Source organism: Bufo bufo, chromosome 4 (assembly GCF_905171765.1).
Source record: "Bufo bufo chromosome 4, aBufBuf1.1, whole genome shotgun sequence".
In the NCBI taxonomy this organism is placed as follows: domain Eukaryota; kingdom Metazoa; phylum Chordata; class Amphibia; order Anura; family Bufonidae; genus Bufo; species Bufo bufo.
In genome coordinates this window covers 11,138,142-11,161,817 of record NC_053392.1, presented here as the reverse complement: position 1 = coordinate 11,161,817, position 23,676 = coordinate 11,138,142, and the positions used below count along the sequence as shown (strand labels likewise).

Sequence of the window (23,676 nt, the reverse complement as noted above, 5' to 3'; positions counted from 1 at the left end):
TTTGAACGGATTCATTTTGAACTCCATTGAAAGTTGGAGGACAGATCTGTTTTCTATTGTGGCAGAGAAAGAACGTCCTCGGAACGGAACGGGATGCATTTTGGAGCATTATGTTCCCTTCATTTCAGTTTTGTCCCCATTGACAATGAATGGGGTTTTTTCCCGGTATTCAGCCCCTATGACGGATCTCCATACCGGAAAACTTTAATGCTAGGGTGAAAGTAGCCTAAGTGTTGTGCCTTTCTCATAGTCATCTAATTGATGAAGGAGCCTCAGTGCTCTGAAATACTACTGTCTTTTTTAGTGTTTAAAGGGTTTCTATCACTTGGTATGCCATAATTAGCTGTCAGACACTAGCGATCCGCTAGTGTCTGCTCTGGCCAACCATCCTAATATAAGAGCTTTTTGGGCAGCCGTTTTGCTAAAAAAATAACTTTAATAAATATGCTAATGAGCCTCTAGGTGCTATGTGGGCGTCATTAGCACCTAGAGGCTCCGTCTACCTTCATACACAGCCGCCGCCCAGCGCGTCCCTCCAGCCCACCCATCTCCTGCTGAATGCGATCCTCCGTGTGACGCAACGGACGAATTCTCGCGCATGCGCCGTGCGCGGCTGTATTCGGCGCATGCGCAGAGAATGTCTGACCGCTTCCCTGCTCAGACATCTCCACTGCGCCTGCGCCGATGACGTCATAGTGCTCCAAGGAACAGGCGCAGTGGAGATGTCTGAGCAGGGAAGCGGTCAGACATTCTCTGCGCATGCGCCGAATACAGCCGCGCACGGCGCATGCGCGAGAATTCGTCCGTTGCGTCACACGGAGGATCGCATTCAGCAGGAGATGGGTGGGCTGGAGGGACGCGCTGGGCGGCGGCTGTGTATGAAGGTAGACGGAGCCTCTAGGTGCTAATGACGCCCACATAGCACCTAGAGGCTCATTAGCATATTTATTAAAGTTATTTTTTTAGCAAAACGGCTGCCCCAAAAAGCTCTTATATTAGGATGGTTGGCCAGAGCAGACACTAGCGGATCGCTAGTGTCTGACAGCTAATTATGGCATACCAAGTGATAGAAACCCTTTAAGATCACACGGATTATCTAGCTAACCGGCACCACGCTACTGTGGCTATATACAAAGCTCCAACCGCTCACGTTGCATGACATCATCACAGGTCTTTCACCACTACATCTTCTCTACCACTGCTGAGCCCCGCCTCCTGCACTGGTCACATGACGGTGACATCATCCCAGGTCCTTCTTTACTACTTCTCTCCACTGCTGAGCTCCGCCCCCTGCACTGATCACATGACAGTGACATCATCCCAGGTCCTTCTCTACCACTTCTCTCCACTGCTGAGCTCCGCCCCTCCTTATCACATGACAGTGACATCATCACAGGTCTTTCACCACTACATCTTCTCTACCACTGCTGAGCTCCGCCCCTCCTGGTCACATGACGGTGACATCATCCCAGGTCCTTCTCTACCACTTCTCTCCACTGCTGAGCTCCGCCCCCTGCACTGATCACATGACAGTGACGTCATCCCAGGTCCTTCAGCTCTTGCAGTGCAGCAGATACAGAGCAGGTCCTGGTCGGTAGTCACTGCTGTGGTGTCTGGAGCCTCTTCTTCTCTCTGGTATCAGCCATTTCTCCAGAATCCCCCTTTATCCCCGGTGCTGGGGGCTCTGAGAAGCGGGGTCTCTCCAGGAGCAGTAAGTGCGGTTCTGGATCTCACTAATGCTCTTGTCCCTGGAGGATTTCCAGCCTCTCCTCTCCTCATAAAGGCGCCTGCAGTACTAGAAGCCTCCAGCTCCTCCAGGTCTCTCCTCTTCTCCTGAATGACCACCAAGGATGGACAGGAAGGAGATCAGCAGAAGACTATTAGACTTCACCTTGGAGATCATCTCCCTGCTGAGCGGAGAGGTAAACTTTTCTAGATTTCTCTCCTCTTTATTGTATTCTGTAACAAGTCAGACATCGGGAAGGAGAATCCATCATAGGAAGTGATAGGAAGAGTCCAGGGTCCTGGAGAACGGCCTCCAGACCTTCCAAGTGATGGAGAACCTGAAGATCAGCCACCAGTATGGTCAGTGATGGATCATGGAGACCAATAGTCATGTTGTAGGAGCCATGAGAAGGTAAGTACCCAGGAGGAGAGGAAGCAGAGGAGGAGATGGCCGGAGTGTGGCCTGGAGGGAGGATTTCTACCACTAGTCTGACATCTAGATGATACTGGACTATAACAAGGAGGCCTCCACTACGTCTAGAGGAAAGAAGGTTTCTCCACCAACATAGAAGAGGCGTCTTTACTGTAAGAGCAGTGAGACTATGGAGCTCTCTGCCAGAGGAAGGAGTCATGGGGGATTCTCTAGAAGAGTCCGGAAGGGGCCTGGAGGTCTGGAGGGTAATAATATTCCAGCTTCTAGTGACTAGATTACTGGAGATGGGGCCATGATCCAGGGAGGGATTCTGAGTGTAGATCTGGAGTCAGGAAGGAATTTCTTTCTCTAAGTGTCTCTCTCCATCCACAGGATTACACCATAGTGAAGAAGACATCGGGGGGGACTCCCATCATCCATGAGTCAGGAGGGTGGAGCAGGACCCCCATCACAGAGCCTCCCCCCCTGATACATGAGCAGAAGATCCTAGAACTCACCCACAAGATGATGGAGCTGCTGACTGGAGAGGTGACATTGCTGGGAATGCTGGGAAATTCTCCAGTAACAGCACTGGAGGGGTCTGGGTGATGACGGTGTCATTGTGTTGTCAGGTTCCTGTAAGGTGTCAGGATGTGGCGGTCTATTTCTCCATGGAGGAGTGGGAGTATGTAGAAGGACACCAGGATCTGTACAAGGAGGCCATGATGGAGGCTCCCCGACCTCTGACATCACCAGGTAAGAAGAGACGAGGTGAGAAGAGGCCGTGTTAGAGCCTCAGTCCGGTCATGTGCAGTGTGTACACGCGTGTAATGACATGTAATGTAGGAGCTCCACATGTTATTCTCCGGTCACATCACGTTAGAGCCTACATTTCCCATATACAGGGTGGGCCATTTATATGGATGCACCTTAATAAAATGTGAATGGTTGGTGATATTAACTTCCTGTTTGTGGCACATTAGTATATGTGAGGGGGAAACTTTTCAAGATGGGTGGTGACCATAGCGACCATTTTGAAGTCGGCCATTTTGAATCCAACTTTTGTTTTTTCAATAGGAAATGGGTCATGTGAACATCAAACTTATTGGGAATTTCACAACGTTTTAACGTAACTTTATTCTTTCATGAGTTATTTACAAGTTTCTGACCACTTACAAAATGTGTTCAATGTGCTGCCCATTGTGTTGGATTGTCAATGCAACCCTCTTCTCCCACTCGTCACACACTGATAGCAACACCGCAGGAGAAATGCTAGCACAGGCTTCCAGTATCCGTAGTTTCAGGTGCTGCACATCTCGTATCTTCACAGCATAGACAATTGCCTTCAGATGACCCCAAAGATAAAAGTCTAAGGGGGTCAGATCGGGAGACCTTGGGGGCCATTCAACTGGCCCACGACGACCAATCCACTTTCCAGGAAACTGTCCATCTAGGAATGCTCGGACCTGACACCCATAATGTGGTGGTGCACCATCTTGCTGGAAAAACTCAGGGAACGTGCCAGCTTCAGTGCATAAAGAGGGAAAGTGGATTGGTCGTCGTGGAGGGAGCGATGATAATGTTTTGGCAGACTGACAATCTAAAGCAGCATAAAAGCAATCAAACAACTGCATTTTGAAGTACAATAGAGTAAAAAAAAAAGAAGTGAAGTAAAATATAGAGAAAAAAAATAAGCTGGGCACAACATATTGGGCTCTGAGATGGCATCTCTGTGGACAAATGTTCACTGTGCACTGAATTCAGTAAAATACATGTGGTGTCAAAATGCTTACAACACCCTAGATAAAGTCCTTGAGGGATTAATGTGGTCTCTGAGGGATAGGTTTTCACTGTTCTGGTAGATGAAGGGACCAACGAATGCGACATGGCACCCATAAACTATTCCAGCAAATTCTGCTCTCCAAAGCCAAACGGTGCTCCTTCCCTTCTGAGCCCTCCGTGTGCCCACACCCCAGATTATAATCACGTGGGCAAGAAATGACGTCACTTGTGGGCTGCTTTCCCCTATTACTCTACAACTACAGATTATGGGGAAATATTACATTTTTTAAGTTCCTTCTTATATTTTGCTCATTAAAAACTAAAAGAAAATGTATAAAAATAAAAAAAAGCTGTCTGTGTTAGTAAGAGGGTACAACCATCTCGGAGGCTCCAGTTTAATGTCCGGTATGGTGGCTGTCTCTCTCACTTATGCTTAGAGAAAGGTAATCAGATAGCCATCACAGCTCATTAGGAGAGAGGAGTTGTATTCTCAGGAAAGGAAACTTGGGGAAACGCTCCTTACTTCATTTGGCTGACATAAGATGGGGGTCTTGTAATTCCCTTTCAAGGTATTTGGCTCTAGGTTTTTTCCACCAGGTGACCTGTTAAAGGGGATATTAATTATTGATATTTATGCAAATCTCAATAATTAATATTCATAAATAGGCGTGAGTCGCCTAGTGATGACTCCGCGTATTTATGCTTAAATCCTATATATATACCTAGTTAGGTTAACTAGCTAACTACCTCTGATTGCATATACACTACGTGCGACTTACTACTATACTACGGCGGCGACTACTAAAAACACTATACGCTGTATATGAATAATAAAGTATTTATTATACAATACAATAATACAAGTCTAATTATACGCTATATCTATATATATATATTTATAGATCAATGGTTATTGATATATATACATATAGACGCACACACCACAATACAAACCTAACTACACTACACAATTCACAATTCCACCCCACACACTCTATCTATACATTACAATAATACATTTACATACTCACAAATATCGGTAACCCACCCGCCTGGCTACTCACTGTCCCTACGGGGTACAAGGGGTTAAACACAATTGTGGCACTGCAGGGGTAAATACATGCAGGCCAAGGAACATAGGGTTCTGGGAAAGGCAGGGCAAGGGGTAACCCAGGAAAGGGTTAACACCTGGTATGGTAGGGGTTATCAGGGCAGCAGACTGCAGCAGGGATCAGGCAGTGAAGGGGTTAATACAGGGATACAGGAGTGTCAGGGCAGAGCAGGGGAACAGGGCACTGAAGGGGTTAATGATGGGGCTGCTACAGGAGACTGAGGCAACAGAGCAAGGTACAGAGTTAGGTACAGGGCAGCAGGGGTTAAGGAAGATACTTAGCCAGCTGCTCAACTTCTGCTCCGTCCTTCTGCTCTCCTGCTCTGGGCTCAACTTCTCTGGACTCAGCCCCCTCCACCTCTCTTCTGAGCGCTGCCAGCCTCTTCGTCCGATCAGGTATGTGCAGGGCTGTATGCGCTCTCTCTCCTCTCTGTTGGGGCGGTCATCTCTTCAGAGCGCAGCACATCGCTGCCTGCGCGCTCCTTTCCGGAGTTCTGCCACTCTGAGCGCTGGCTGCGCTCTCCTGTATGGAGGGGAAGGTCGGGGTCCCATTCTGAGCGACGGATGCGCTCTCCTTCAGAAAGGGGGGGGGTCCAGATCTGTCCGAGCGCTGGCTGCGCTCTTCTAATCTTCTGAGCGCAGCACAGCACTCTGCTTCAGGGAGGCCGGTAGGGTTTTCCAACTCAAGAGCGCAGTGCCGCTGGGGTATTTAAACCCCGCGGCGCTCACTCCCGTTTTCCCGCCCTGCAGGCATGCTTACGCCTGCAGCCAGGACCACGTGGGCTGGCGCGGTGATATGACATCACCGCACCAGCCCGCGCTCCCAGGCGGGGGATCCTTTGATCCTCCCACCTGTGGAGATATCGCACATCTCTGGCGCTGTAATTACAGTGCCGGAGGTGAGCGGCACACAGGGGCATGGGAACTCTTTGTTCTCATGTCCCTGTTAGGCATACCATCTCCGGCGCTGTCCTTTGAAGAGGTCGAAACTGGACATAATTGTCCAGTTGTCGGTCTCTCCCCCCCCAGCAGGCACATTCCAGGGGGGGGGGGACATCCATGGGAGCTTCTGGGCACAGTTTTAACTGCACATATATACTTATAGATGCTTGGGGCCCATCCATAAGTATATATACTGTATGTGTGTGTATATATATATATATATACACATATATATATATAAAACAGGGGGTCTGAATGGGCAGAAATAAGCCCACCTACACATATATTATATACATAGAGATGTATGCTGACAAAGGGGCATACATACATCCCTATGTATACACCTACCACCTGGACTGGCCCATGCAAAAGGGCCAATATATATATGCATATATGTGAGGGCATATATACATATATATTTAAATCCAACACTTCCCTCAACATGACCTATCTAAATCTATCAATGTCTGAGTCTCTTCCACTTGCAGAGAATGAATTACCCTGAGGAAGGAGTGAAAGCCGAGTCTCTGGATGGGAGAGCAGCTCCAAGCCTGGGATTTATGTGTGGAGTGACTGGGGTTTGGTAGAAAGTTGGTGAGGAGCAGAACATTGTTATTTAGACCCTGATCAGTAAACCTAGAAGTGAAGGAGATAAGAGAAGAGTCTGATCTATAGATGGATCTACAGGACGCCATGTATTCAGTCACTGTGTGCTTGTGTCTCCACAGGTGGATCCAGGAGGAGAAATCCCCCCGAGAGATGTCCCCGTCCTCTGTATTCCCAGGACTGTCCAGAGGAGAAGCTCCCAGAGAACCATCAGGTAGATGGAGCTGAGCCCTATACACATCTATATAGGGGGGTCCTGCAGTCATAGAGGGGTCCTGGATTGTGGGGGTCTCTTATGTGTATCTGTTAGATTTCCCACCTGTCTGTTGTATTGTCCTGAATTGTTACAGATGACAAATCAGGGGGAAGATGTGACTGATATTAAAGTGGAGGATGAAGAAGAGCGGATGATGGGCGATCCCCCGTGTCAGAGTGAGGTGGAGGAGGACATTCCAGTCCATGTGACCACAGGTATGTGATCATGAATGAAGGAAGGGAATTGGGAGGTTTCTTCAGGTGAGGCTCCACCTTAGAGCTGCAGTAAAGGAGCACTCCGGGCAGTGACCCCTGTGTTATGTGCAGGAGCGGAGGGAGCTGTGACTGCACATGGACATCCCCCTTGAGTTCTCCTCTCCGTCCTCTCATGCTCCAGGCTAAACACTCGGCTTAGCAGCAGGTTTTGGGGTGCATCGGCTGTGATGAACGGCTGCAGTAATGGCCGGGTCTGAGGAAACCCAGTCTAACCACTTAAGCTCCACAATCCATGGTGATAGGGGGCCGCCTGTGACACTTGTTCTATTTTTTCTTTTACAGTGCAGACGGATCGCGGACCCATTCAAGTTGAATGATCTCAATCCGTCCCGGCCGCCGCACGGATGTTGCCCGTGCATTGGGGACCACAAATTGCGGTCCCCAATGCACTGAACGGCCGTGTGCATGAGGCCTTGATCAAGTAACTTTAAGACAATCTCGCTAATGAATTGTCTTTATCTTTTATCGGAATACTTTAGATATTTGCAGTTACAGTTTGCCCTTTTTCTTCACTCTGTCTTCAATGGTTTGGTTGATTCTTCTCCCATACTCAACCTCCTAATATCAGATGACCTACAGAAGGGTAGCGCTCGGCGGTTATATAAACCAATCAATGTGTTCTGTCAACAGTATTTGAGTCGAGAAGGGACTTTGAAAAATTCGCAGACAATGTCTGGCAAAATAAAATTTTTTCGATTATGATGGAAAAGAAGACCCAAGATGTTGTACCTTTAGATCCAGTAATATATGTTTGCTGGTTGACTGGTAGCTAGTGTTGAGCAAAGCAAAATTTCCTTGCGCTCTAGGTAATGAAACTTGAAACCGAACTTGGCTTTGGTTTCGACTAGTACCTCGGAACCGAAGCCGAGTTCGGTCTCAAGTTTTAAAGTGGTTTTCCACTTGAAAAATCCACTACCGAAGTTATTCAACGAAGTCACGCGAGACTTTGCGAATAACTTACTTCGGCTTATCGGAGCCCATACATTCTAATACTGTACAGAGACGGATCTCCGTACAGTATTATTCAAAAGTTTTGAACGAAGCGACTTCTGATGAAGCATCTGAAGCTTGCTTCACTCAACACTAAACATCTCCATGCCCGCCCAGCTTGATGACATCATCACGTCACTGCACAGTCTTCAATCAAGAAGCAAATTGATAAGTTGTTTTTTTTTAACCTTGATTAACCTGTGAAAGGCCAAAATTGTGCCACAATCAGCGATGAACGTGGCATCGGAGGGGTTCAATGACAGGAGGCAGCGCGATCGCCATTCCCCATATTTCCGCTCGCTACATACAGTACAAAGGAATACGCTTTGTGACAAAATAATACATCAGGAATCAAATTTCCTTGTGAAATTTGGCAAAGCACCTAAATCTAATTTTTTATAACTTCGCTCGTCTCAAATCATAGCAATATAAGAAATCTATACAGAAGACTCTTCTTCTTCCCCAGACTGAACATCATCAGAAGAGAGTCTCTTAGAATTTCTTAAACTGGTTAAACTGACCTTTACCTTTGAGACTCCGATGAATTATAATCCCTATATAAAAGAGGTTCATCCGTGGACCAGACTATTTTATTACCCCTTGTCCTCTCTCTAGGGGTGGTTTTCTGGTTAGGTGGATTGGGGTTTCTAATTTCTTTGTCTATTCTATGTGTATTTCATAAAGTAGAATTTAGAAAAAAAAATCTAAATTTGCCTACTTTGGTATGAAAAAGCATCCCAAAATCCATTTTGAATTTCAACAGAAAATCCCAGTACAAACTTGAAGGAAAACTTCATGTTATCACTAGATCGTAAAGAAGATGAAGATATCAGGCAGCGCTCTTCAGGAGAAAACCTCATTGCCTTTACTGTACTTTCAGGACTTCACTGTACAGATGTGTCATGTAATCCTCCTAATAATGAGGAACCTGCTCCTGACCACTCACAGATTGCTACCACAAGTACTGGGCAGAAAGGGTGTAAAAGGTTTCAATGTGGACAATGTGGAGAACAGTTTTTACAGCAATCAAGTCTTTCGACACACAAAAGAATTCACAGAGAAAAGCCATTTTCATGTTCAGTATGTGGGAAAGGTTTCCTAAATAAATCAAGTCTTGTTTCACACGACAGAAGTCACACAGGAGAGAAGCCGTATTCATGTTCACTATGTGGCAAATGTTTTACACAAAAATCCCATCTTGTTATACACACAAGAATTCACACAGGAGAAAAACCATATTCATGCTCAGGATGTGAGAAATGTTTTACAAATATATCAGATCTTGTTAAGCATGAGAGAATTCATACAGGAGAGAAGCCGTATTCATGTCTAGAATGTGGGAAATGTTTTATATTTAAATCCCAACTTGTTAGACATAAGCGTAGTCACACAGGAGAGAAGCCGTATTCATGTTCACTATGTGGGAAATGTTTTACAAATAAATCAGATCTTGTTACACATGAGAGAATTCACACAGGAGAGAAGCCGTATTCATGTCCAGAATGTGGTAAATGTTTTATATATAAATCCCATCTTGTTAGACATAAGCGTTGTCACACAGGAGAGAAGCCATTTTCATGTTCAGAATGTAGGAAATGTTTTTCAGGTAAATCAGAACTTGTTGTACATCAGAGATATCACACAGGAGAAAAGCCCTATTCATGTTCAGAATGCGAGAAATGTTATACAAATAAATCAAGTCTTGTTATACATCAGAGATATCACACAGGAGAGAAACCATATTCATGTTCAGAATGCGAAAAATGCTACACAAATAAGTCAGATCTTGTTAAACATCTCAGAAGTCACACAGGAGAGAAGCCGTATTCATGCTCAAAATGTGGAAAATGTTTTACTCATAAATCACGCGCTGTTACCCATGAGAAATGTCACACAGGAGAACAGCCGTGTTCATGAACAGAATGTGGGGAACTCTTTACAAATAAATCAGATCTTGTTAAGTGCTCATATACACGACTGGTGTTTGGGTCTGCATCCGAGTGTTAGGTGGTGAATATGTCATTAGTTTGTCCGTGCATCTGTATATCTTTCTTTATGCTTTCCTTCTCTGGCTGGCCAGCAAACCTTTTTCCCTGTCCACTATTACTTCTGCAGACAGACTAAGGCATTGTTCACACTAACATCCAGCATTATCACCTTGCCTGCATTACAGGGTGTGAACATTATGCAGCTGATATAACCTAGGTGAGGCAGAGCTGCAGTTAATCATTAGAGGACCCTGCGATTTTCCATTTTTGCATTTTCGTTTTTCACTGCCAACTTTCCTATAGTCCTAACTTTTTTATTTTTCCGTTCACATAGCCTTATGAGGGCTTAGTTTTTGTGGGATAAGTTGTACTTTCTAATGGAGCCATTTACGGTTGCATACAATAATTTTTACGCCGTACACTATGGGATAAAATCGACCTGTTATCTTCATTCTTAAAACCGACACATACCTCAGATATATCAATGTAGAATCATATGGGGGCCTAGATATATATAATGCTACTCCTACAACAACTGTACAAATAGCCCCTATTAATAATGAGAAGTACTCGCATTAATTGTCAAGTGAAAAAATCTTTATTATTAGTAAAATATATAAGACATGGTGAACACAAAAGGGAGGAGGTGGCTGCAAGACCACCTCACCCCCAACCTCTGATAGTGGAGACCACACTAGAGAAACTCAGGTCATGAGTCAACAAGGATAATAGTATAGTATCCACAGGTACAGTTGCAAGAAAAAGTATGTGAACCCTTTAGAATGATATGGATTTCTGCACAAATTGGTCATAAAATGTGATCTGATCTTCATCTAAGTCACAACAATAGACAATCACAGTCTGCTTAAACTAATAACACCAAAAAAAAATAATGTTACCATGTTGTTATTGAACACACTATGTAAACATTCACAGTGCAGGTGTAAAAAGTATGTGAACCCCTAGACTAATGACATCTCCAAGAGCTAATTGGAGTGAGGTGTCAGCCAACTGGAGTCCAATCAATGAGATGAGATTGGAGGTGTTGGTTACAGCTGCCCTGCCCTATAAAAAACACACACCAGTCCTGGCTTTGCTTTTCACAAGAAGCATTGCCTGATGTGAATGATGCCTCGCACAAAAGAGCTCTCAGAAGACCTACGATTAAGAATTGTTGACTTGCATAAAGCTGGAAAGGGTTATAAAAGTATCTCCAAAAGCCTTGCTGTTCATCAGTCCACGGTAAGACAAATTGTCTATAAATGGAGAAAGTTCAGCACTGCTGCTACTCTCCCTAGGAGTGGCCGTCCTGTAAAGATGACTGCAAGAGCACAGCGCAGACTGCTCAATGAGGTGAAGAAGAATCCTAGAGTGTCAGCTAAAGACTTACAAAAGTCTCTGGCATATGCTAACATCCCTGTTAGCGAATCTACGATACGTAAAACACTTAACAGGAATGGATTTCCTGGGAGGATACCACAGAGGAAGCCACTGCTGTCCAAAAAATACATTGCTGCACGTTTACAGTTTGCACAAGAGCCCCTGGATGTTCCACAGGAAAACTTCATGTTATCACTAGATCGTAAAGAAGATGAAGATATCGGGCAGCGCTCTTCAGGAGAAAACCTCATTGTCTTTACTGTACATTCAGGACCTCACTGTACAGATGTGTCATGTAATCTTCCTAATCATGAGGAACCTCCTCCTGACCACTCACAGATTGTTATCACAAGTACTGGGCAGAAAGAGGGTAAAAGGTTTCAATGTGGAGAACAGTTTTTACAGCGATCAAGTCTTTCGACACACAAAAGAATTCACATGAGAGAAAAGCCATATTCATGTTATGAATGCGGGAAATGTTTTACAAATAAATTAGGTCTTGTTATAAATCAGAGATATCACACAGGAGAGAAACCATATTCATGTTCAGAATGCGAGAAATGTTATACAAATAAGTCAGATATTGTTAAACATCTCAGAAGTCACACAGGAGAGAAGCCATATATATGCTCGAAATGTGGAGGATGAGTAAGCAGAGCTTCTGGAAGGGGGGGGGTGGAGGCTGAGTAAGCAGAGATTTTGGGGGGGGGATGGAGGGTGAGCAAGCAGAGTTTCTGGGAGCATGAGTGAGCAGAGTTTCTGGGAGGATGGAAGGTGAGCAAGCAGAGCTTCTGGGGGGATGGAAGGTGAGCGAGCAGAGCTTCTGGGAGGATGGAAGGTGAGTGAGCAGAGATTTTGGGGGATGGGAGGTGAGCGAGCAGAGATTCTTGGGGGATGGAAGGTGAGTAAGCAGAGCTTTTGGGGGGTGGGAGGAGAGTGAGCAGAGATTCTTGGGGAATGGAAGGTGAGCGAGCAGAGCTTCTGGGGGGGGGGGGGGGTTGGAGGGTGAGCAAGCAGAGCTTCTGGGGGGATGAAAGGTAAGTGAGCAAAGCTTCTGGGGGGATGGAGGGAGAGTAAGCAGAGTTTCTGGGAGGATGGAGGGTGAGCAAGCAGAGCTTGTGGGGGAGGGGGATAGAGGGGGAGTGAGCAGAGCTTCTGAGGGGGGATGGAGGGTGAGTGAGCAGAGCTTCTGAGGGGGGATGGAGGGTGAGCGAACAGAGCTTCTGGGGAAATAGAGGGTGAGTGAACAGAGCTTTTGGGGAAGGGGGATGGAGGGTGAGTGAGCAGAGCTTCTGACGGGAATGGAGGGTGAGTGAGCAGAGCCTCTGGGGGGATGCAAGGTGAGCTAGCAGAGCTTCTGTGGGAGGGGGGATAGAGGGTGAGCGAACAGAGCTTTTAAAGGAGGGCGAAATAGAGGGTGAGCGAGCATAGCTTCGGGGGGGGGGGGGGGGGAGTGAGAATACTGAGATCACAGAAAACCTTTAGTTTTTCAAATACATGATATAATAGATACAATTTAAATGGCGTGGGACTGATTTATCTGTAATTTCATCTCTTACTTTACAGACATATTTTATGTAAAATGTTTTGTTATTTTGTCACAGTTCATTTCTGTTACTGTTTCTCCTTCCTATTTTTCCTGTTCTGTAAGTCTAACCACAGCACTGGGATCATAGTCGGCTCCCATCCCAGTAGCCGGCATCCAGCTGTCTATCAGTAATGCTTTGAGCCCACCCCGTCCACATCATGAAATGTCAAGCTGCCACTCGTCACTGGTAGAAGGAAAACTCACTGCTCAGGGTCAAAGAGAGGTAAATTGTATCACATGTATTTTATGTAACATATTTCATTGGTGACTTTGTCAGTCAGGGTTCCTTTTTGTTACATTTAATCTAGTTTACATCATATGATACTTGTACTGTGAAGCTGTCCACACACATTTGGCCGAACGATCTTTTTAAACTGTGGCAGAATTGCATTTCTTTTTTCACAAATCCAACCCATTTGGAATTTTTTCTCAGCTCCTCACTATCTTGCATGCAATATTAAACAGTGCCGTTAGAAAGTTTTTTTGTCCCACAAAAAACAAGCCCTCATATGGCTAAGGGAATGGAAAAATAAAAAAGGTATGGCTCGGAGAAGGTGAAGAGTGAAAAACAAAAGCAAAAATACAAAAATGGTAAATCGCAAAGTCTTCTATGGGTTAAATGGGAACTAATCTAGGGTCAGCACTGCAGCCTCTTTATATGATTCTCATGTAGTAAATGTGCTCTTGTGTGATTCCCTGGCGGTTCTCTGCATTACAGACAATATTCACTTGTGATGTGTGGAGAAGATAAAAATTGCGGCACTCACCGGATTCTTTTGCAGTCTTTTTATTTCTCTTTAAAACATAGTTGCTAAAGAGAAATAAAGAGACTGCAAAAGAATCCGGTGAGTGCCGCAATTTTTATCTTCTCCTCACATTAAAGGGGAACTACTGCAAAACAAAACATGGTGCCGTGAGCCCGGGAGGCATTACTTCAGGATCTGCCACTGGTGATTGAGGCCATCACTTGTGGAAACTTCTCAAAGCAGCGATAAGACCTTGAGTCTTATACTTTTCACGATTGTGTAGACTTGTTGGTAAGACTGTCTGGGTGTGACTGATTTGTGGGTAAGACTGTCTGGGTGTGACTGGAGGAGGGCTCTTGTGTCGAGGGGTTTGCTATGGTCAATGTTGCTTTGATGTTTTCCTGGCATTTGGATACGGAGAAATATGAGGAAGGTTATGCCACCCACTCCTTATACAGTAAAAATCGAGTCAGGGACCGACCGGACATAACAGGGAGTCAGCCAGTCACCGTCAGGGACAAGATGTTGCTTTGGGTGATGGACAAAGCCATGGTTCTGGGGACCAGGTGTGACTGGCAATGGAGACTGGGTGTCCAGGATCGGTGGGAGGACTGAAAATGTTCAGGGGGGCATGTGTCTCCAAGACAGGATGTTTGGACCTTTATTCATGGAAAGTGGGAGGCTCCACTTTTTTATACCTGTAGGTTCCTAGCCCTTGGGGGCGGAGCCTCTCCTGGTGTGGTCATTGTATTGGTTTTATATTCATAGAGTTTATGGTGCGGGTTGTTTCATAATATCGGTTGTTAGTCACCTGATGACCCCAAACCCGTTCAGTTTTATTATTGGGGCAACTGTTTCTTTTTTTTTTTTACCTCTTTCCAGTTTCTTTCAGCCCCTCTGTGGGGCTCAGTCCTTGACAGACTCTTCTGTACTGACGGACATCCTGTCTCACCCTGCCACTAGACACTCTAATGGCTGGACCTGGGGCCCTCAGTACCCCTGACAACCCACTGACAGCAGCTGTTTGTGTTGTCGGGTGCTGATAGGGGTGACATTATCTCTGTCCAACCAATCAGTGCTGTGATAGTGATAAATCATGGCGTCTGAGGGGTTAAGTGTCTGATGTACACTCACCTAAAGAATTATTAGGAACACGATACTAATACGGTGTTGGACCCCCTTTTGCCTTCAGAACTGCCTTAATTCTACGTGGCATTGATTCCACAAGGTGCTGATAGCATTCTTTAGAAATGTTGGCCCATATTGATAGGATAGCATCTTGCAGTTGATGGAGATTTGAGGGATGCACATCCAGAGCACGAAGCTCCCGTTCCACCACATCCCAAAGATGCTCTATTGGGTTGAGATCTGGTGACTGTGGGGCCATTTTAGTACAGTGAACTCATGTCATGTTCAAGAAACCAATGTGAAATGATTTGAGCTTTGTGACATGGTGCATTATCCTGCTGGAAGTAGCCATCAGAGGATGGATACATGTTCTCATTCTGTTTACGCCAAATTCGGACTCTACCATTTGAATGTCTCAACAGAAATCGAGACTCATCAGACCAGGCAACATTTTTCCAGTCTTCAACAGTCCAATTTTGGTGAGCTCGTGCAAATTGTAGCCTCTTTTTCCTATTTGTAGTGGAGATGAGTGGTACCCGGTGGGGTCTTCTGCTGTTGTTGTAGCCCATCCGCCTCAAGGTTGTGCGTGTTGTGGCTTCACAAATGCTTTGCTGCAGACCTCGGTTGTAACGAGTGGTTATTTCAGTCAACGTTGCTCTTCTATCAGCTTGAATCAGTCGGCCCATTCTCCTCTGACCTCTAGCATCCACAAGGCATTTTTGCCCACAGGACTGCCGCATACTGGATGTTTTTCCCTTTTCATACCATTCTTCGGAAACCCTAGAAATGGTTGTGCGTGAAAATCCCAGTAACTGAGCAGATTGTGAAATACTCAGACCGGCCCGTCTGGCACCAACAACCATGCCACGCTCAAAATTGCTTAAATCACCTTTCTTTCCCATTCTGACATTCAGTTTGGAGTTCAGGAGATTGTCTTGACCAGGACCACCCCCCTAAATGCATTGAAGCAACTGCCATGTGATTGGTTGACTAGATAATTGCATTAATGAGAAATAGAACAGGTGTTCCTAATAATTCTTTAGGTGAGTGTATGTTATATACTATATAATATTGCAACATGGGGGGGACACTGCACCCAGGGGCCACCAGGGCCACAGAGGGCACTGACCTCCTGATGAAGTACACCCGCCTCCCTGCAGAGCATTACATCCCAGTACATCCAGTCCCTGCAAAGCATTACTCCTTTGTTTGTTTCTTCCAGAATATAATATGATGTCTGCAGCCCCTGCAGGAAAACAAAAATATCCCCTCCTCACTGGTCACATGGGAGTGATGTCATCACAGGTCCTTCAATACTATTTATCGCAGATGCTTAGCTCCACCTCTTCCTGCACTGATCACATGATGGTGACATCATCACAAGTCTTTCACCACCACTTCTCTCTGCTACTGAGCTCCACCTCCTGCACTGATCACATGACAGTGACATCATCACAGGTCCTTCAGCTCTTGCAGTGCAGCAGTTCCAGAACAGGTCCTGGTCGGTAGTCACTGCTGTGGTGTCTGGAGCCTCTTCTTCTCTCTGGTATCAGCCATTTCTCCAGAGTCCCCCTTTATCCCCGGTGCTGGGGGCTCTGAGAAGTGGGGTCTCTCCAGGAGCAGTAAGTGCCGTTCTGGATCTCACTTATGCTCTTGTCCCTGGAGGATTTCCAGCCTCTCCTCATAAAGGCGCCTGCAGTACTAGAAGCCTCCAGCTCCTCCAGGTCTCTCCTTTTCTCCTGAATCACCACCAAGGATGGACAGGAAGGAGATCAGCAGAAGAATATTAGACTTCACCTTGGAGATCATCTCCCTGCTGAGCGGAGAGGTAAACTTTTCTAGATTTCTCTCCTCTTTATTGTATTCTGTAACAAGTCAGACATCGGGAAGGAGAATCCATCATAGGAAGTGATAGGAAGAGTCCAGGGTCCTGGAGAACGGCCTCCAGACCTTCCAAGGGTATGGAGAACCTGAAGATCAGCCACCTGTATGGTCAGTGATGTATCATGGAGACCAATAGTCATGTTGTAGGAGCCATGAGAAGGTAAGTAGGCAGGTTGTACCAAGGAGGAGAGGAAGCAGAGGAGATGGCCGGAATGTGGCCTGGAGGGAGGATTTCTACCACTAGTCTGACATTGAGATGATACTGGACTATAACAAGGAGGCCTCCACTACGTCTAGAGGAAAGAAGGTTTCTCCACCAACATAGAAGAGGAGTCTTTACTGTAAGAGCAGTGAGACTATGGAGCTCTCTGCCAGAGGAAGGAGTCATGGGGGATTCTCTAGAAGAGTCCAGAAGGGGCCTGGAGGGCAAGAATATTCCAGCTTCTTGTGACTAAATTACTGAAGATGGAGCCATGATCCAGGGAGGGATTCTGATTGTAGATCTGGAGTCAGGAAGGAATTTCTTTCATAAGTGTCTCTCTCCATCCACAGGATTATACCATAGTGAAGAAGACATCGGGGGAGACTCCCATCATCCATGAGTCAGGAAGGTGGAGCAGGACCCCCATCACAGAGCCTCCCCCCCTGATACATGAACAGAAGATCCTAGAACTCACCCACAAGATGATTGAGCTGCTGACTGGAGAGGTGACAGTGCTGGGAATGCTGGGAAATTCTCCAGTAACAGCACTGGAGGGGTCTGGGTGATGACGGTGTCATTGTGTTGTCAGGTTCCTGTAAGGTGTCAGGATGTGGCGGTCTATTTCTCCATGGAGGAGTGGAAGTATATAGAAGGACACAAGGATCTGTACAAGGAGGCCATGATGGAGGCTCCCCGGCCTCTGACATCACCAGGTAAGAAGAGACGAGGTGAGAAGAGGCCATGTTAAAGCCTCAGTCCGGTCATGTGCAGTGTGTACACACGTGTAATGACATGTAATGTAGGAGCTCCACATGTTATTCTCCAGTCACATCACGTTAGAGCCTACATTTCCCATATACATCACACTTCTCCATAGGCTCCATGCTCCTGACAGATATAGTGTCCTCTTGGCCTCCATCGGCCGGTACAGTAGATGACACTATTCTATACAGAGGGTCCTGCAGGAAAACCTGCACCATGCCGTATACATGGGGCTTATGGGTGACGTCTGCCCCTGTATGACTATATAGAATGATATGATTATGGTGCGCCCTATGCTCTGTGGTGTTTTGTTTATTCCCTCTCAGGATGTCCACTTCAGTATTACAGCTGCTGGTCACACATGCTCAGTAGGTCAGTGCCACCGCCTTGTACATGAGGGATATTTTGCAGGCCAGTGAATAAGAATCTCATGAAGACTGGACTGATAAGGTGGACATTCTGAGAGGGGATACAATGTTATTTTATCATCAGTAGCTGTCCCCTTCGAGGGGACAGCTTTAGGTGGCAATTCCCACTATATCAAGAGAGATGGAATTAATTGAAGATTCTATTCACCAAATGCACGAGCAGCAGTTTTATCCAATTCTGTGTGCCAGACTTCTAGTGTGAAAGACCAATGATTCTTACCACCGTGGATGGGGACGGTTCTTACATTGTACATTCAGAGCCTGTGTTATGGCCACCACAGACGTCAGGGAGGCTTCCCATCATGTTCCCATTCATCCCTCTGACCTGAAGCTTCTAAGGGTGACAATACAGACTAACCACTCCACCCTCCATATACAAACCGGGCACCTTTGCCAGTATCAGTCTTTCTCTTTTGGCATGTTCCCGGTGCCTCACATCTCTACAAAAATAGTGGTCCATATGTCCGTGCACATAGAACAAACAGTTGTGCAAAGTTTGTGAACCCTTCACAGTTTTTTTTATATTTCTGCATAAACTTGATCTAAAACTACATAAGATTTTCACACAAGTCCTAAAAGTAGATAAAGAACCAAATCACACAAATGAGTAAAACATATTAGACTTGTTCTTTTATTTATTGAGGAGAATGCTCCAATGTCCATGTCTGTGGGTGGTAAAAGTATGTGAACTTTTCCTGTCAGTATCCGGTGTGACTCCGTGTGCAGCAATTACTGCAGCTAGACATTTCTGGTAATTGCTGATTAGTCATGAACGTTGGCTTGAAGGAATTTTAGCCCATTCCTCTGTACAAAACAGCTTCAGCTCTGCTATGTCGGTGGTTTCCTCCCATGATCTGCTTGTTTTAGGTCTTTCCACAACATTTCTATTAGATTAAGGTCAAGACTGTGACTTGGACCTTCTAGAACTTTTCCTTTCTTCTTCTTTAACCATTTTTTGGTAGAAGGACTCGTACCTAGGGTCGTTGTCTAGCTATATGACCCACATTCTCCTGAGATTCAGCTCATGGACAGAAGTCCTGACATTTTCCTTTAGAATTTTCTGGTATAATTCAGAATCCATTGTTCCATCAACAATTACAAGCCGTCCTGGCCCAGATGCAGCAAAACGGGCCCAAGCCATGATCCTACCAGCACCATGCTTAACAGATGGGATGAGGTTTTTATTCTGGACACATAAAGCGTAACGCTTCTCATTTACATCAAAATCCATCCATCCACAAAACATTGTTTCAATAGTCTTGTACAGGTGATCGTTACAATCTGCAGACAGGCAGCAATGTTCTTCTTGGAGAGCAGCTGCTTTCTCCTTGAAGTCCTGCAATGCGCATCATTGCCGTTCAGTGTCCTCCTGATAGTGCACTCATGAACATCAGCTAATGTGGGGGAGGCCTTTAAGTTGCTTAGAGGTTACCTTGGGTTCCTTCGTGACCTTGAGAACTACACTGCTCAAAAAAATAAAGGGAACAAGTCAATCACACTTCTGTGAAATCAAATTGTCCACTTAGGAAGCAACACTGAGTGACAATCAATTTCACATGCTGTTGTGCAAATGGGATAGACAACAGGCGGAAATTATAGGCAATTAGCAAGACACCCCCAATAAAGGAGTGGTTCTGCAGGTGGTGATCACAGACCACTTCTCAGTTCCTATGCTTCCTGGCTGATGTTTTGGTCACTTTTGAATGCTGGCGGTGCTTTCACTCTAGTGGTAGCATGAGACGGAGTCTACAACCCACACAAGTGGCTCAGGTAGTGCATCTTATCCAGGAAGGCACATCAATGCGAGCTGTAGTAAGAAGGTTTGCTGTGTCTGTCAGTGTAGTGTCCAGAGCATGGAGGCGCTACCAGGAGACAGGCCAGTACACCAGGAGACGTGGAGGAGGCCGTAGGAGGGCAACAACCCAGCAGCAGGACCGCTACCTCGGCCTTTGTGCAAGGAAGAACAGGAGGAGCACTGCCAGAGCCCTGCAAAATGACCTCCAGCAGGCCACAAATGTGCATGTGTCTGATCAAACGGTCAGAAACAGACTCCATGAGGGTGATATGAGGGCCCAACACCGTGCAGGACGTTTGGCATTTGCCAGAGAACACCAAGATTGGCAAATTCGCCACTGGCGCCCTGTGCTCTTCACAGATGAAAGCAGGTTCAGACTGAGCACATGTGACGTGACATAGTCTGGAGACGCCATGGAGAACGTTCTGCTGCCTGCAACATCCTCCAGCATGACTGGTTTGGCATTGGGTCAGTAATGATGTGGGGTGGCATTTCTTTGGAGGGCCGCACAGCCCTCCATGTGCTCGCCAGAGGTAGCCTGACTGCCATTAGGTACAGAGATGAGATCCTCAGACCCCTTGTGAGACCATATGCTGGTGCGGTTGGCCCTGGGTTCCTCCTAATGCAAGACAATGCTAGACCTCATGTGGCTGGAGTGTGTCAGCAGTTCCTGCAAGACGAAGGCATTGATGCTATGGACTGGCCCGCCCGTTCCCCAGACCTGAATCCAATTGAGCACATCTGGGACATCATGTCTCGCTCTATCCACCAACGTCACGTTGCACCACAGACTGTCCAGGAGTTGGCAGATGCTTTAGTCTGGGAGGAGATCCCTCAGGAGACCGTCCACCACCTCATCAGGAGCATGCACAGGCGTTGTAGGGAGGTCATACAGGCACGTGGAGGCCACACACACTACTGAGCCTCATTTTGACTTGTTTTAAGGACATTACATCAAAGTTGGATCAGCCTGTAGTGTGTTTTTCCACTTTAATTTTGAGGGTGACTCCAAATCCAGACCTCCATGGGTTGAAAATTTTGATTTCCATTTTTTAATTTTTGTGTGATTTTGTTGTCAGCACATTCAACTATGTAAAGAACAAAGTATTTCAGAAGAATATTTAATTAACTCAGATCTAGGATGTGTTATTTTTGTGTTCCCTTTATCTTTTTGAGCAGTGTATTATGTGCCTTGCTCATGGTGTGATCTTTGTTGGTCAACCACTCCTGGGGACAATAATAATGGTCTTTGATATGTACACGATCTGTCTGACTGTGGAGTCCAAACTCTTTAGAGACTGTTTTGTAAACTTTTCCATCCTGATGAGCATCAACAACTGTTTTTCTGAGGTCCTCTGAACATTCCTTTGTTTGTACCATGGTATACTTCCACAAATATGTGTTGTGAAGATCAGACATCGATAGATCATTGTTCTTTACATAAAACAGGTTGTCCACTCACACCTGGTTGTCATCCCATTGATTGAATACACCTGAATCTAATTTCACTTTCAAATTATCTGCTAATTGTAAAGGTTCACATACTTTTGCCACTCACAGACATGTGCTATTGGATCATTTTCCTCAATAAATCAATGACCAAGTCTAATATTTTTGACTCGTTTTATCTCTGTCTACTTTTAGGACACTGTGAAGGGTTCACAAACTTTCAAGCACCACCATACCTGTCCATGCTGCTATGATATCCGCCTGCACCTGCCATCACTGCTTTGGACGTTCCAGTGATACTGTAAGTGTGGCCAAAGGATTAATGCTCGGAGATTCCGGACGCCAATCCAGAAGTACATTTACAGTTAGAGGAGACGACACCTGGAGTAGTTGTCCAATTACTTCAATGGACAATTACTCCGAATAGCCTAACTTTGTTTGATGAATAATGCCGGACTTCTATGTGGGTTTGGATCTGGGTTTTCTCCATCAGACGTTCCATCTAAATCCATCAATGCCTGAGTCTCTTCCATCTACAGAAAATGGAACCCCCTAATTAAGGTTTGAAAGTCGGGTTTCTGGATGGAAGAGCAGCTCCAGGCCTGGGATTTCTATGGGGTTTGGCAGAAAGTTGGTGAGGAGCAGAACATTGTTATTTAGGCCCCGATCACTAAACCTAGAAGTGAAGGAACTGAGAGAAGAGTCTGATCTATAGACAGAGCTACATGAGGCCATGTATTCAGTGACTGTGTGCTCGTGTATCCACAGATGGATCCAGGAGGAGAAATCCCCCCGAGAGATGTCCCCGTCCTCTGTATTCCCAGGACTGTCCAGAGGAGACGCTCCCAGAGAACCATCAGGTAGATGGAGCTGAGCCCTATACACATCTATATAGGGGGGTCCTGCAGTCATAGATGGGTCATAGATTGTGGGGGTCTCTTATGTGGATCTGTTAGATTTCCCACCTGTCTGCTGTATTGTCCTGAATTGTTACAGATGACAAATCAGGGGGAAGATCTGACTGATATTAAAGTGGAGGAGGAAGAAGAGCAGATCATGGGCGATCCCCCGTGTAAGATTGAGGTGGAGGAGGACATTCCAGTCCATGTGATCACAGGTATGGAGTAATGAATGGAGGAAGGGAATTGGGAGGTTTCTTCAGGTGAGGCTCCACCTTAGAGCTGCAGTAAAGTAGCACTCCGGGCAGTGACCCCTGTGTTATGTACAAGAGCAGAGGGAGATGTGAAAACACATAGACATCCTCTCCAGGATCTTCTCTCCACCCACTCATGCTTCAGGCTGAACACTTGGCTTAGCAGCAGGTTTTGGGGGGCACCGGCTGTGATGAACGGCTGCACTAATGACCGGTGTCTGACAAAACTCAGTTCCAACGCTTTCTAATTGATGACCTATCCTCTGAAACTAGTGAGACCTGATTCTTTACAACTTACCTTCTAAGATAGATTTTCAAGAGTATTAAATGTCTCCTAAATCATAGCATTTGTTCTTTTAGGACCACAATTCCAGAAGTAGACATATGCATCCCATCAGGGTGTGCCTGTTCCCCATCCATTCTTTTTGCTTTCGACTAAACACATACAACGCTACCACAAGACACAATAAACTCTATTTGCAAAGTATGAAAATGCTTCTTCGCATATTCAGGCTTCTATGTAGATTGAGGAGCTGGATGGAAAGGACGTGACACAGCCATGGCTTTTGGGATTAGTTTCATGAGCCTGAAAGAGAAATGTTGTATTCCCTTTGTCTCTTGGGCTGGTAACCCTTTGTGCCCCCAACACTGTAGGGCCTATGACTTTAAAAGGGTTATCCAAGACTAAACCTTTTGAACAGACTTCTTCAGAGTAGCTGGACCTGACCCCATCACCCATCAGACCCTGCTAAGGGAAGCCCATAAAATCCTGAGTCCTCCCCCTCTCCCTTCCACATCTTCCAACATCCACCTTCACCCCACAAATAGATTTACAAAGAAATCTTCAATTCCTTATAGAGCTTAAGACCAAGCAGAAGGATAGAGTCTGGAATCCCCGGGTTTCTGAGATGTGTCCTACTATGGACCCATTAATGCCAGAAGTGCGGATTGTGGAAATGGAGTTGACTCTTTGAGGACCATAGTACTGCTAGTACTGTCTAGGATTCTGTTGTGTCCCTGCTGAAGGCCTTCTTGGCTGACTTTTAGCCCTTACCAAAAGTAAACAATTCCACT

The 23,676-nt window shown here is 45.8% G+C and overlaps 4 protein-coding genes across 10 annotated transcripts in view; 2 read left to right on the top strand and 2 right to left on the bottom strand.

The window, feature by feature from the left end:
- The window catches only part of LOC120998305 (gastrula zinc finger protein XlCGF26.1-like), a 4,064,644-nt gene that overhangs the window by 384,485 nt on the left and 3,656,483 nt on the right, over positions 1-23,676 (top strand). The gene's annotated exons all lie outside the window — the stretch shown is intronic.
- Positions 1-23,676, bottom strand: part of LOC120998356 (zinc finger protein 420-like) — an 870,654-nt gene that overhangs the window by 230,040 nt on the left and 616,938 nt on the right. The window lies entirely within an intron of this gene.
- The window catches only part of LOC120998306 (oocyte zinc finger protein XlCOF7.1-like), a 1,981,422-nt gene that overhangs the window by 1,752,076 nt on the left and 205,670 nt on the right, over positions 1-23,676 (bottom strand). The window lies entirely within an intron of this gene.
- LOC120998394 (gastrula zinc finger protein XlCGF66.1-like) lies at positions 1,562-22,265 on the top strand. Its single transcript, XM_040429068.1, has 6 exons — positions 1,562-1,584; positions 16,425-16,757; positions 17,366-17,521; positions 17,605-17,728; positions 21,645-21,750; positions 22,218-22,265. The coding sequence occupies exons 2-5, from the start codon at positions 16,686-16,688 to the stop codon at positions 21,701-21,703; spliced, it is 411 nt and encodes a 136-aa protein (XP_040285002.1). The 5' UTR covers positions 1,562-1,584; positions 16,425-16,685; the 3' UTR covers positions 21,704-21,750; positions 22,218-22,265.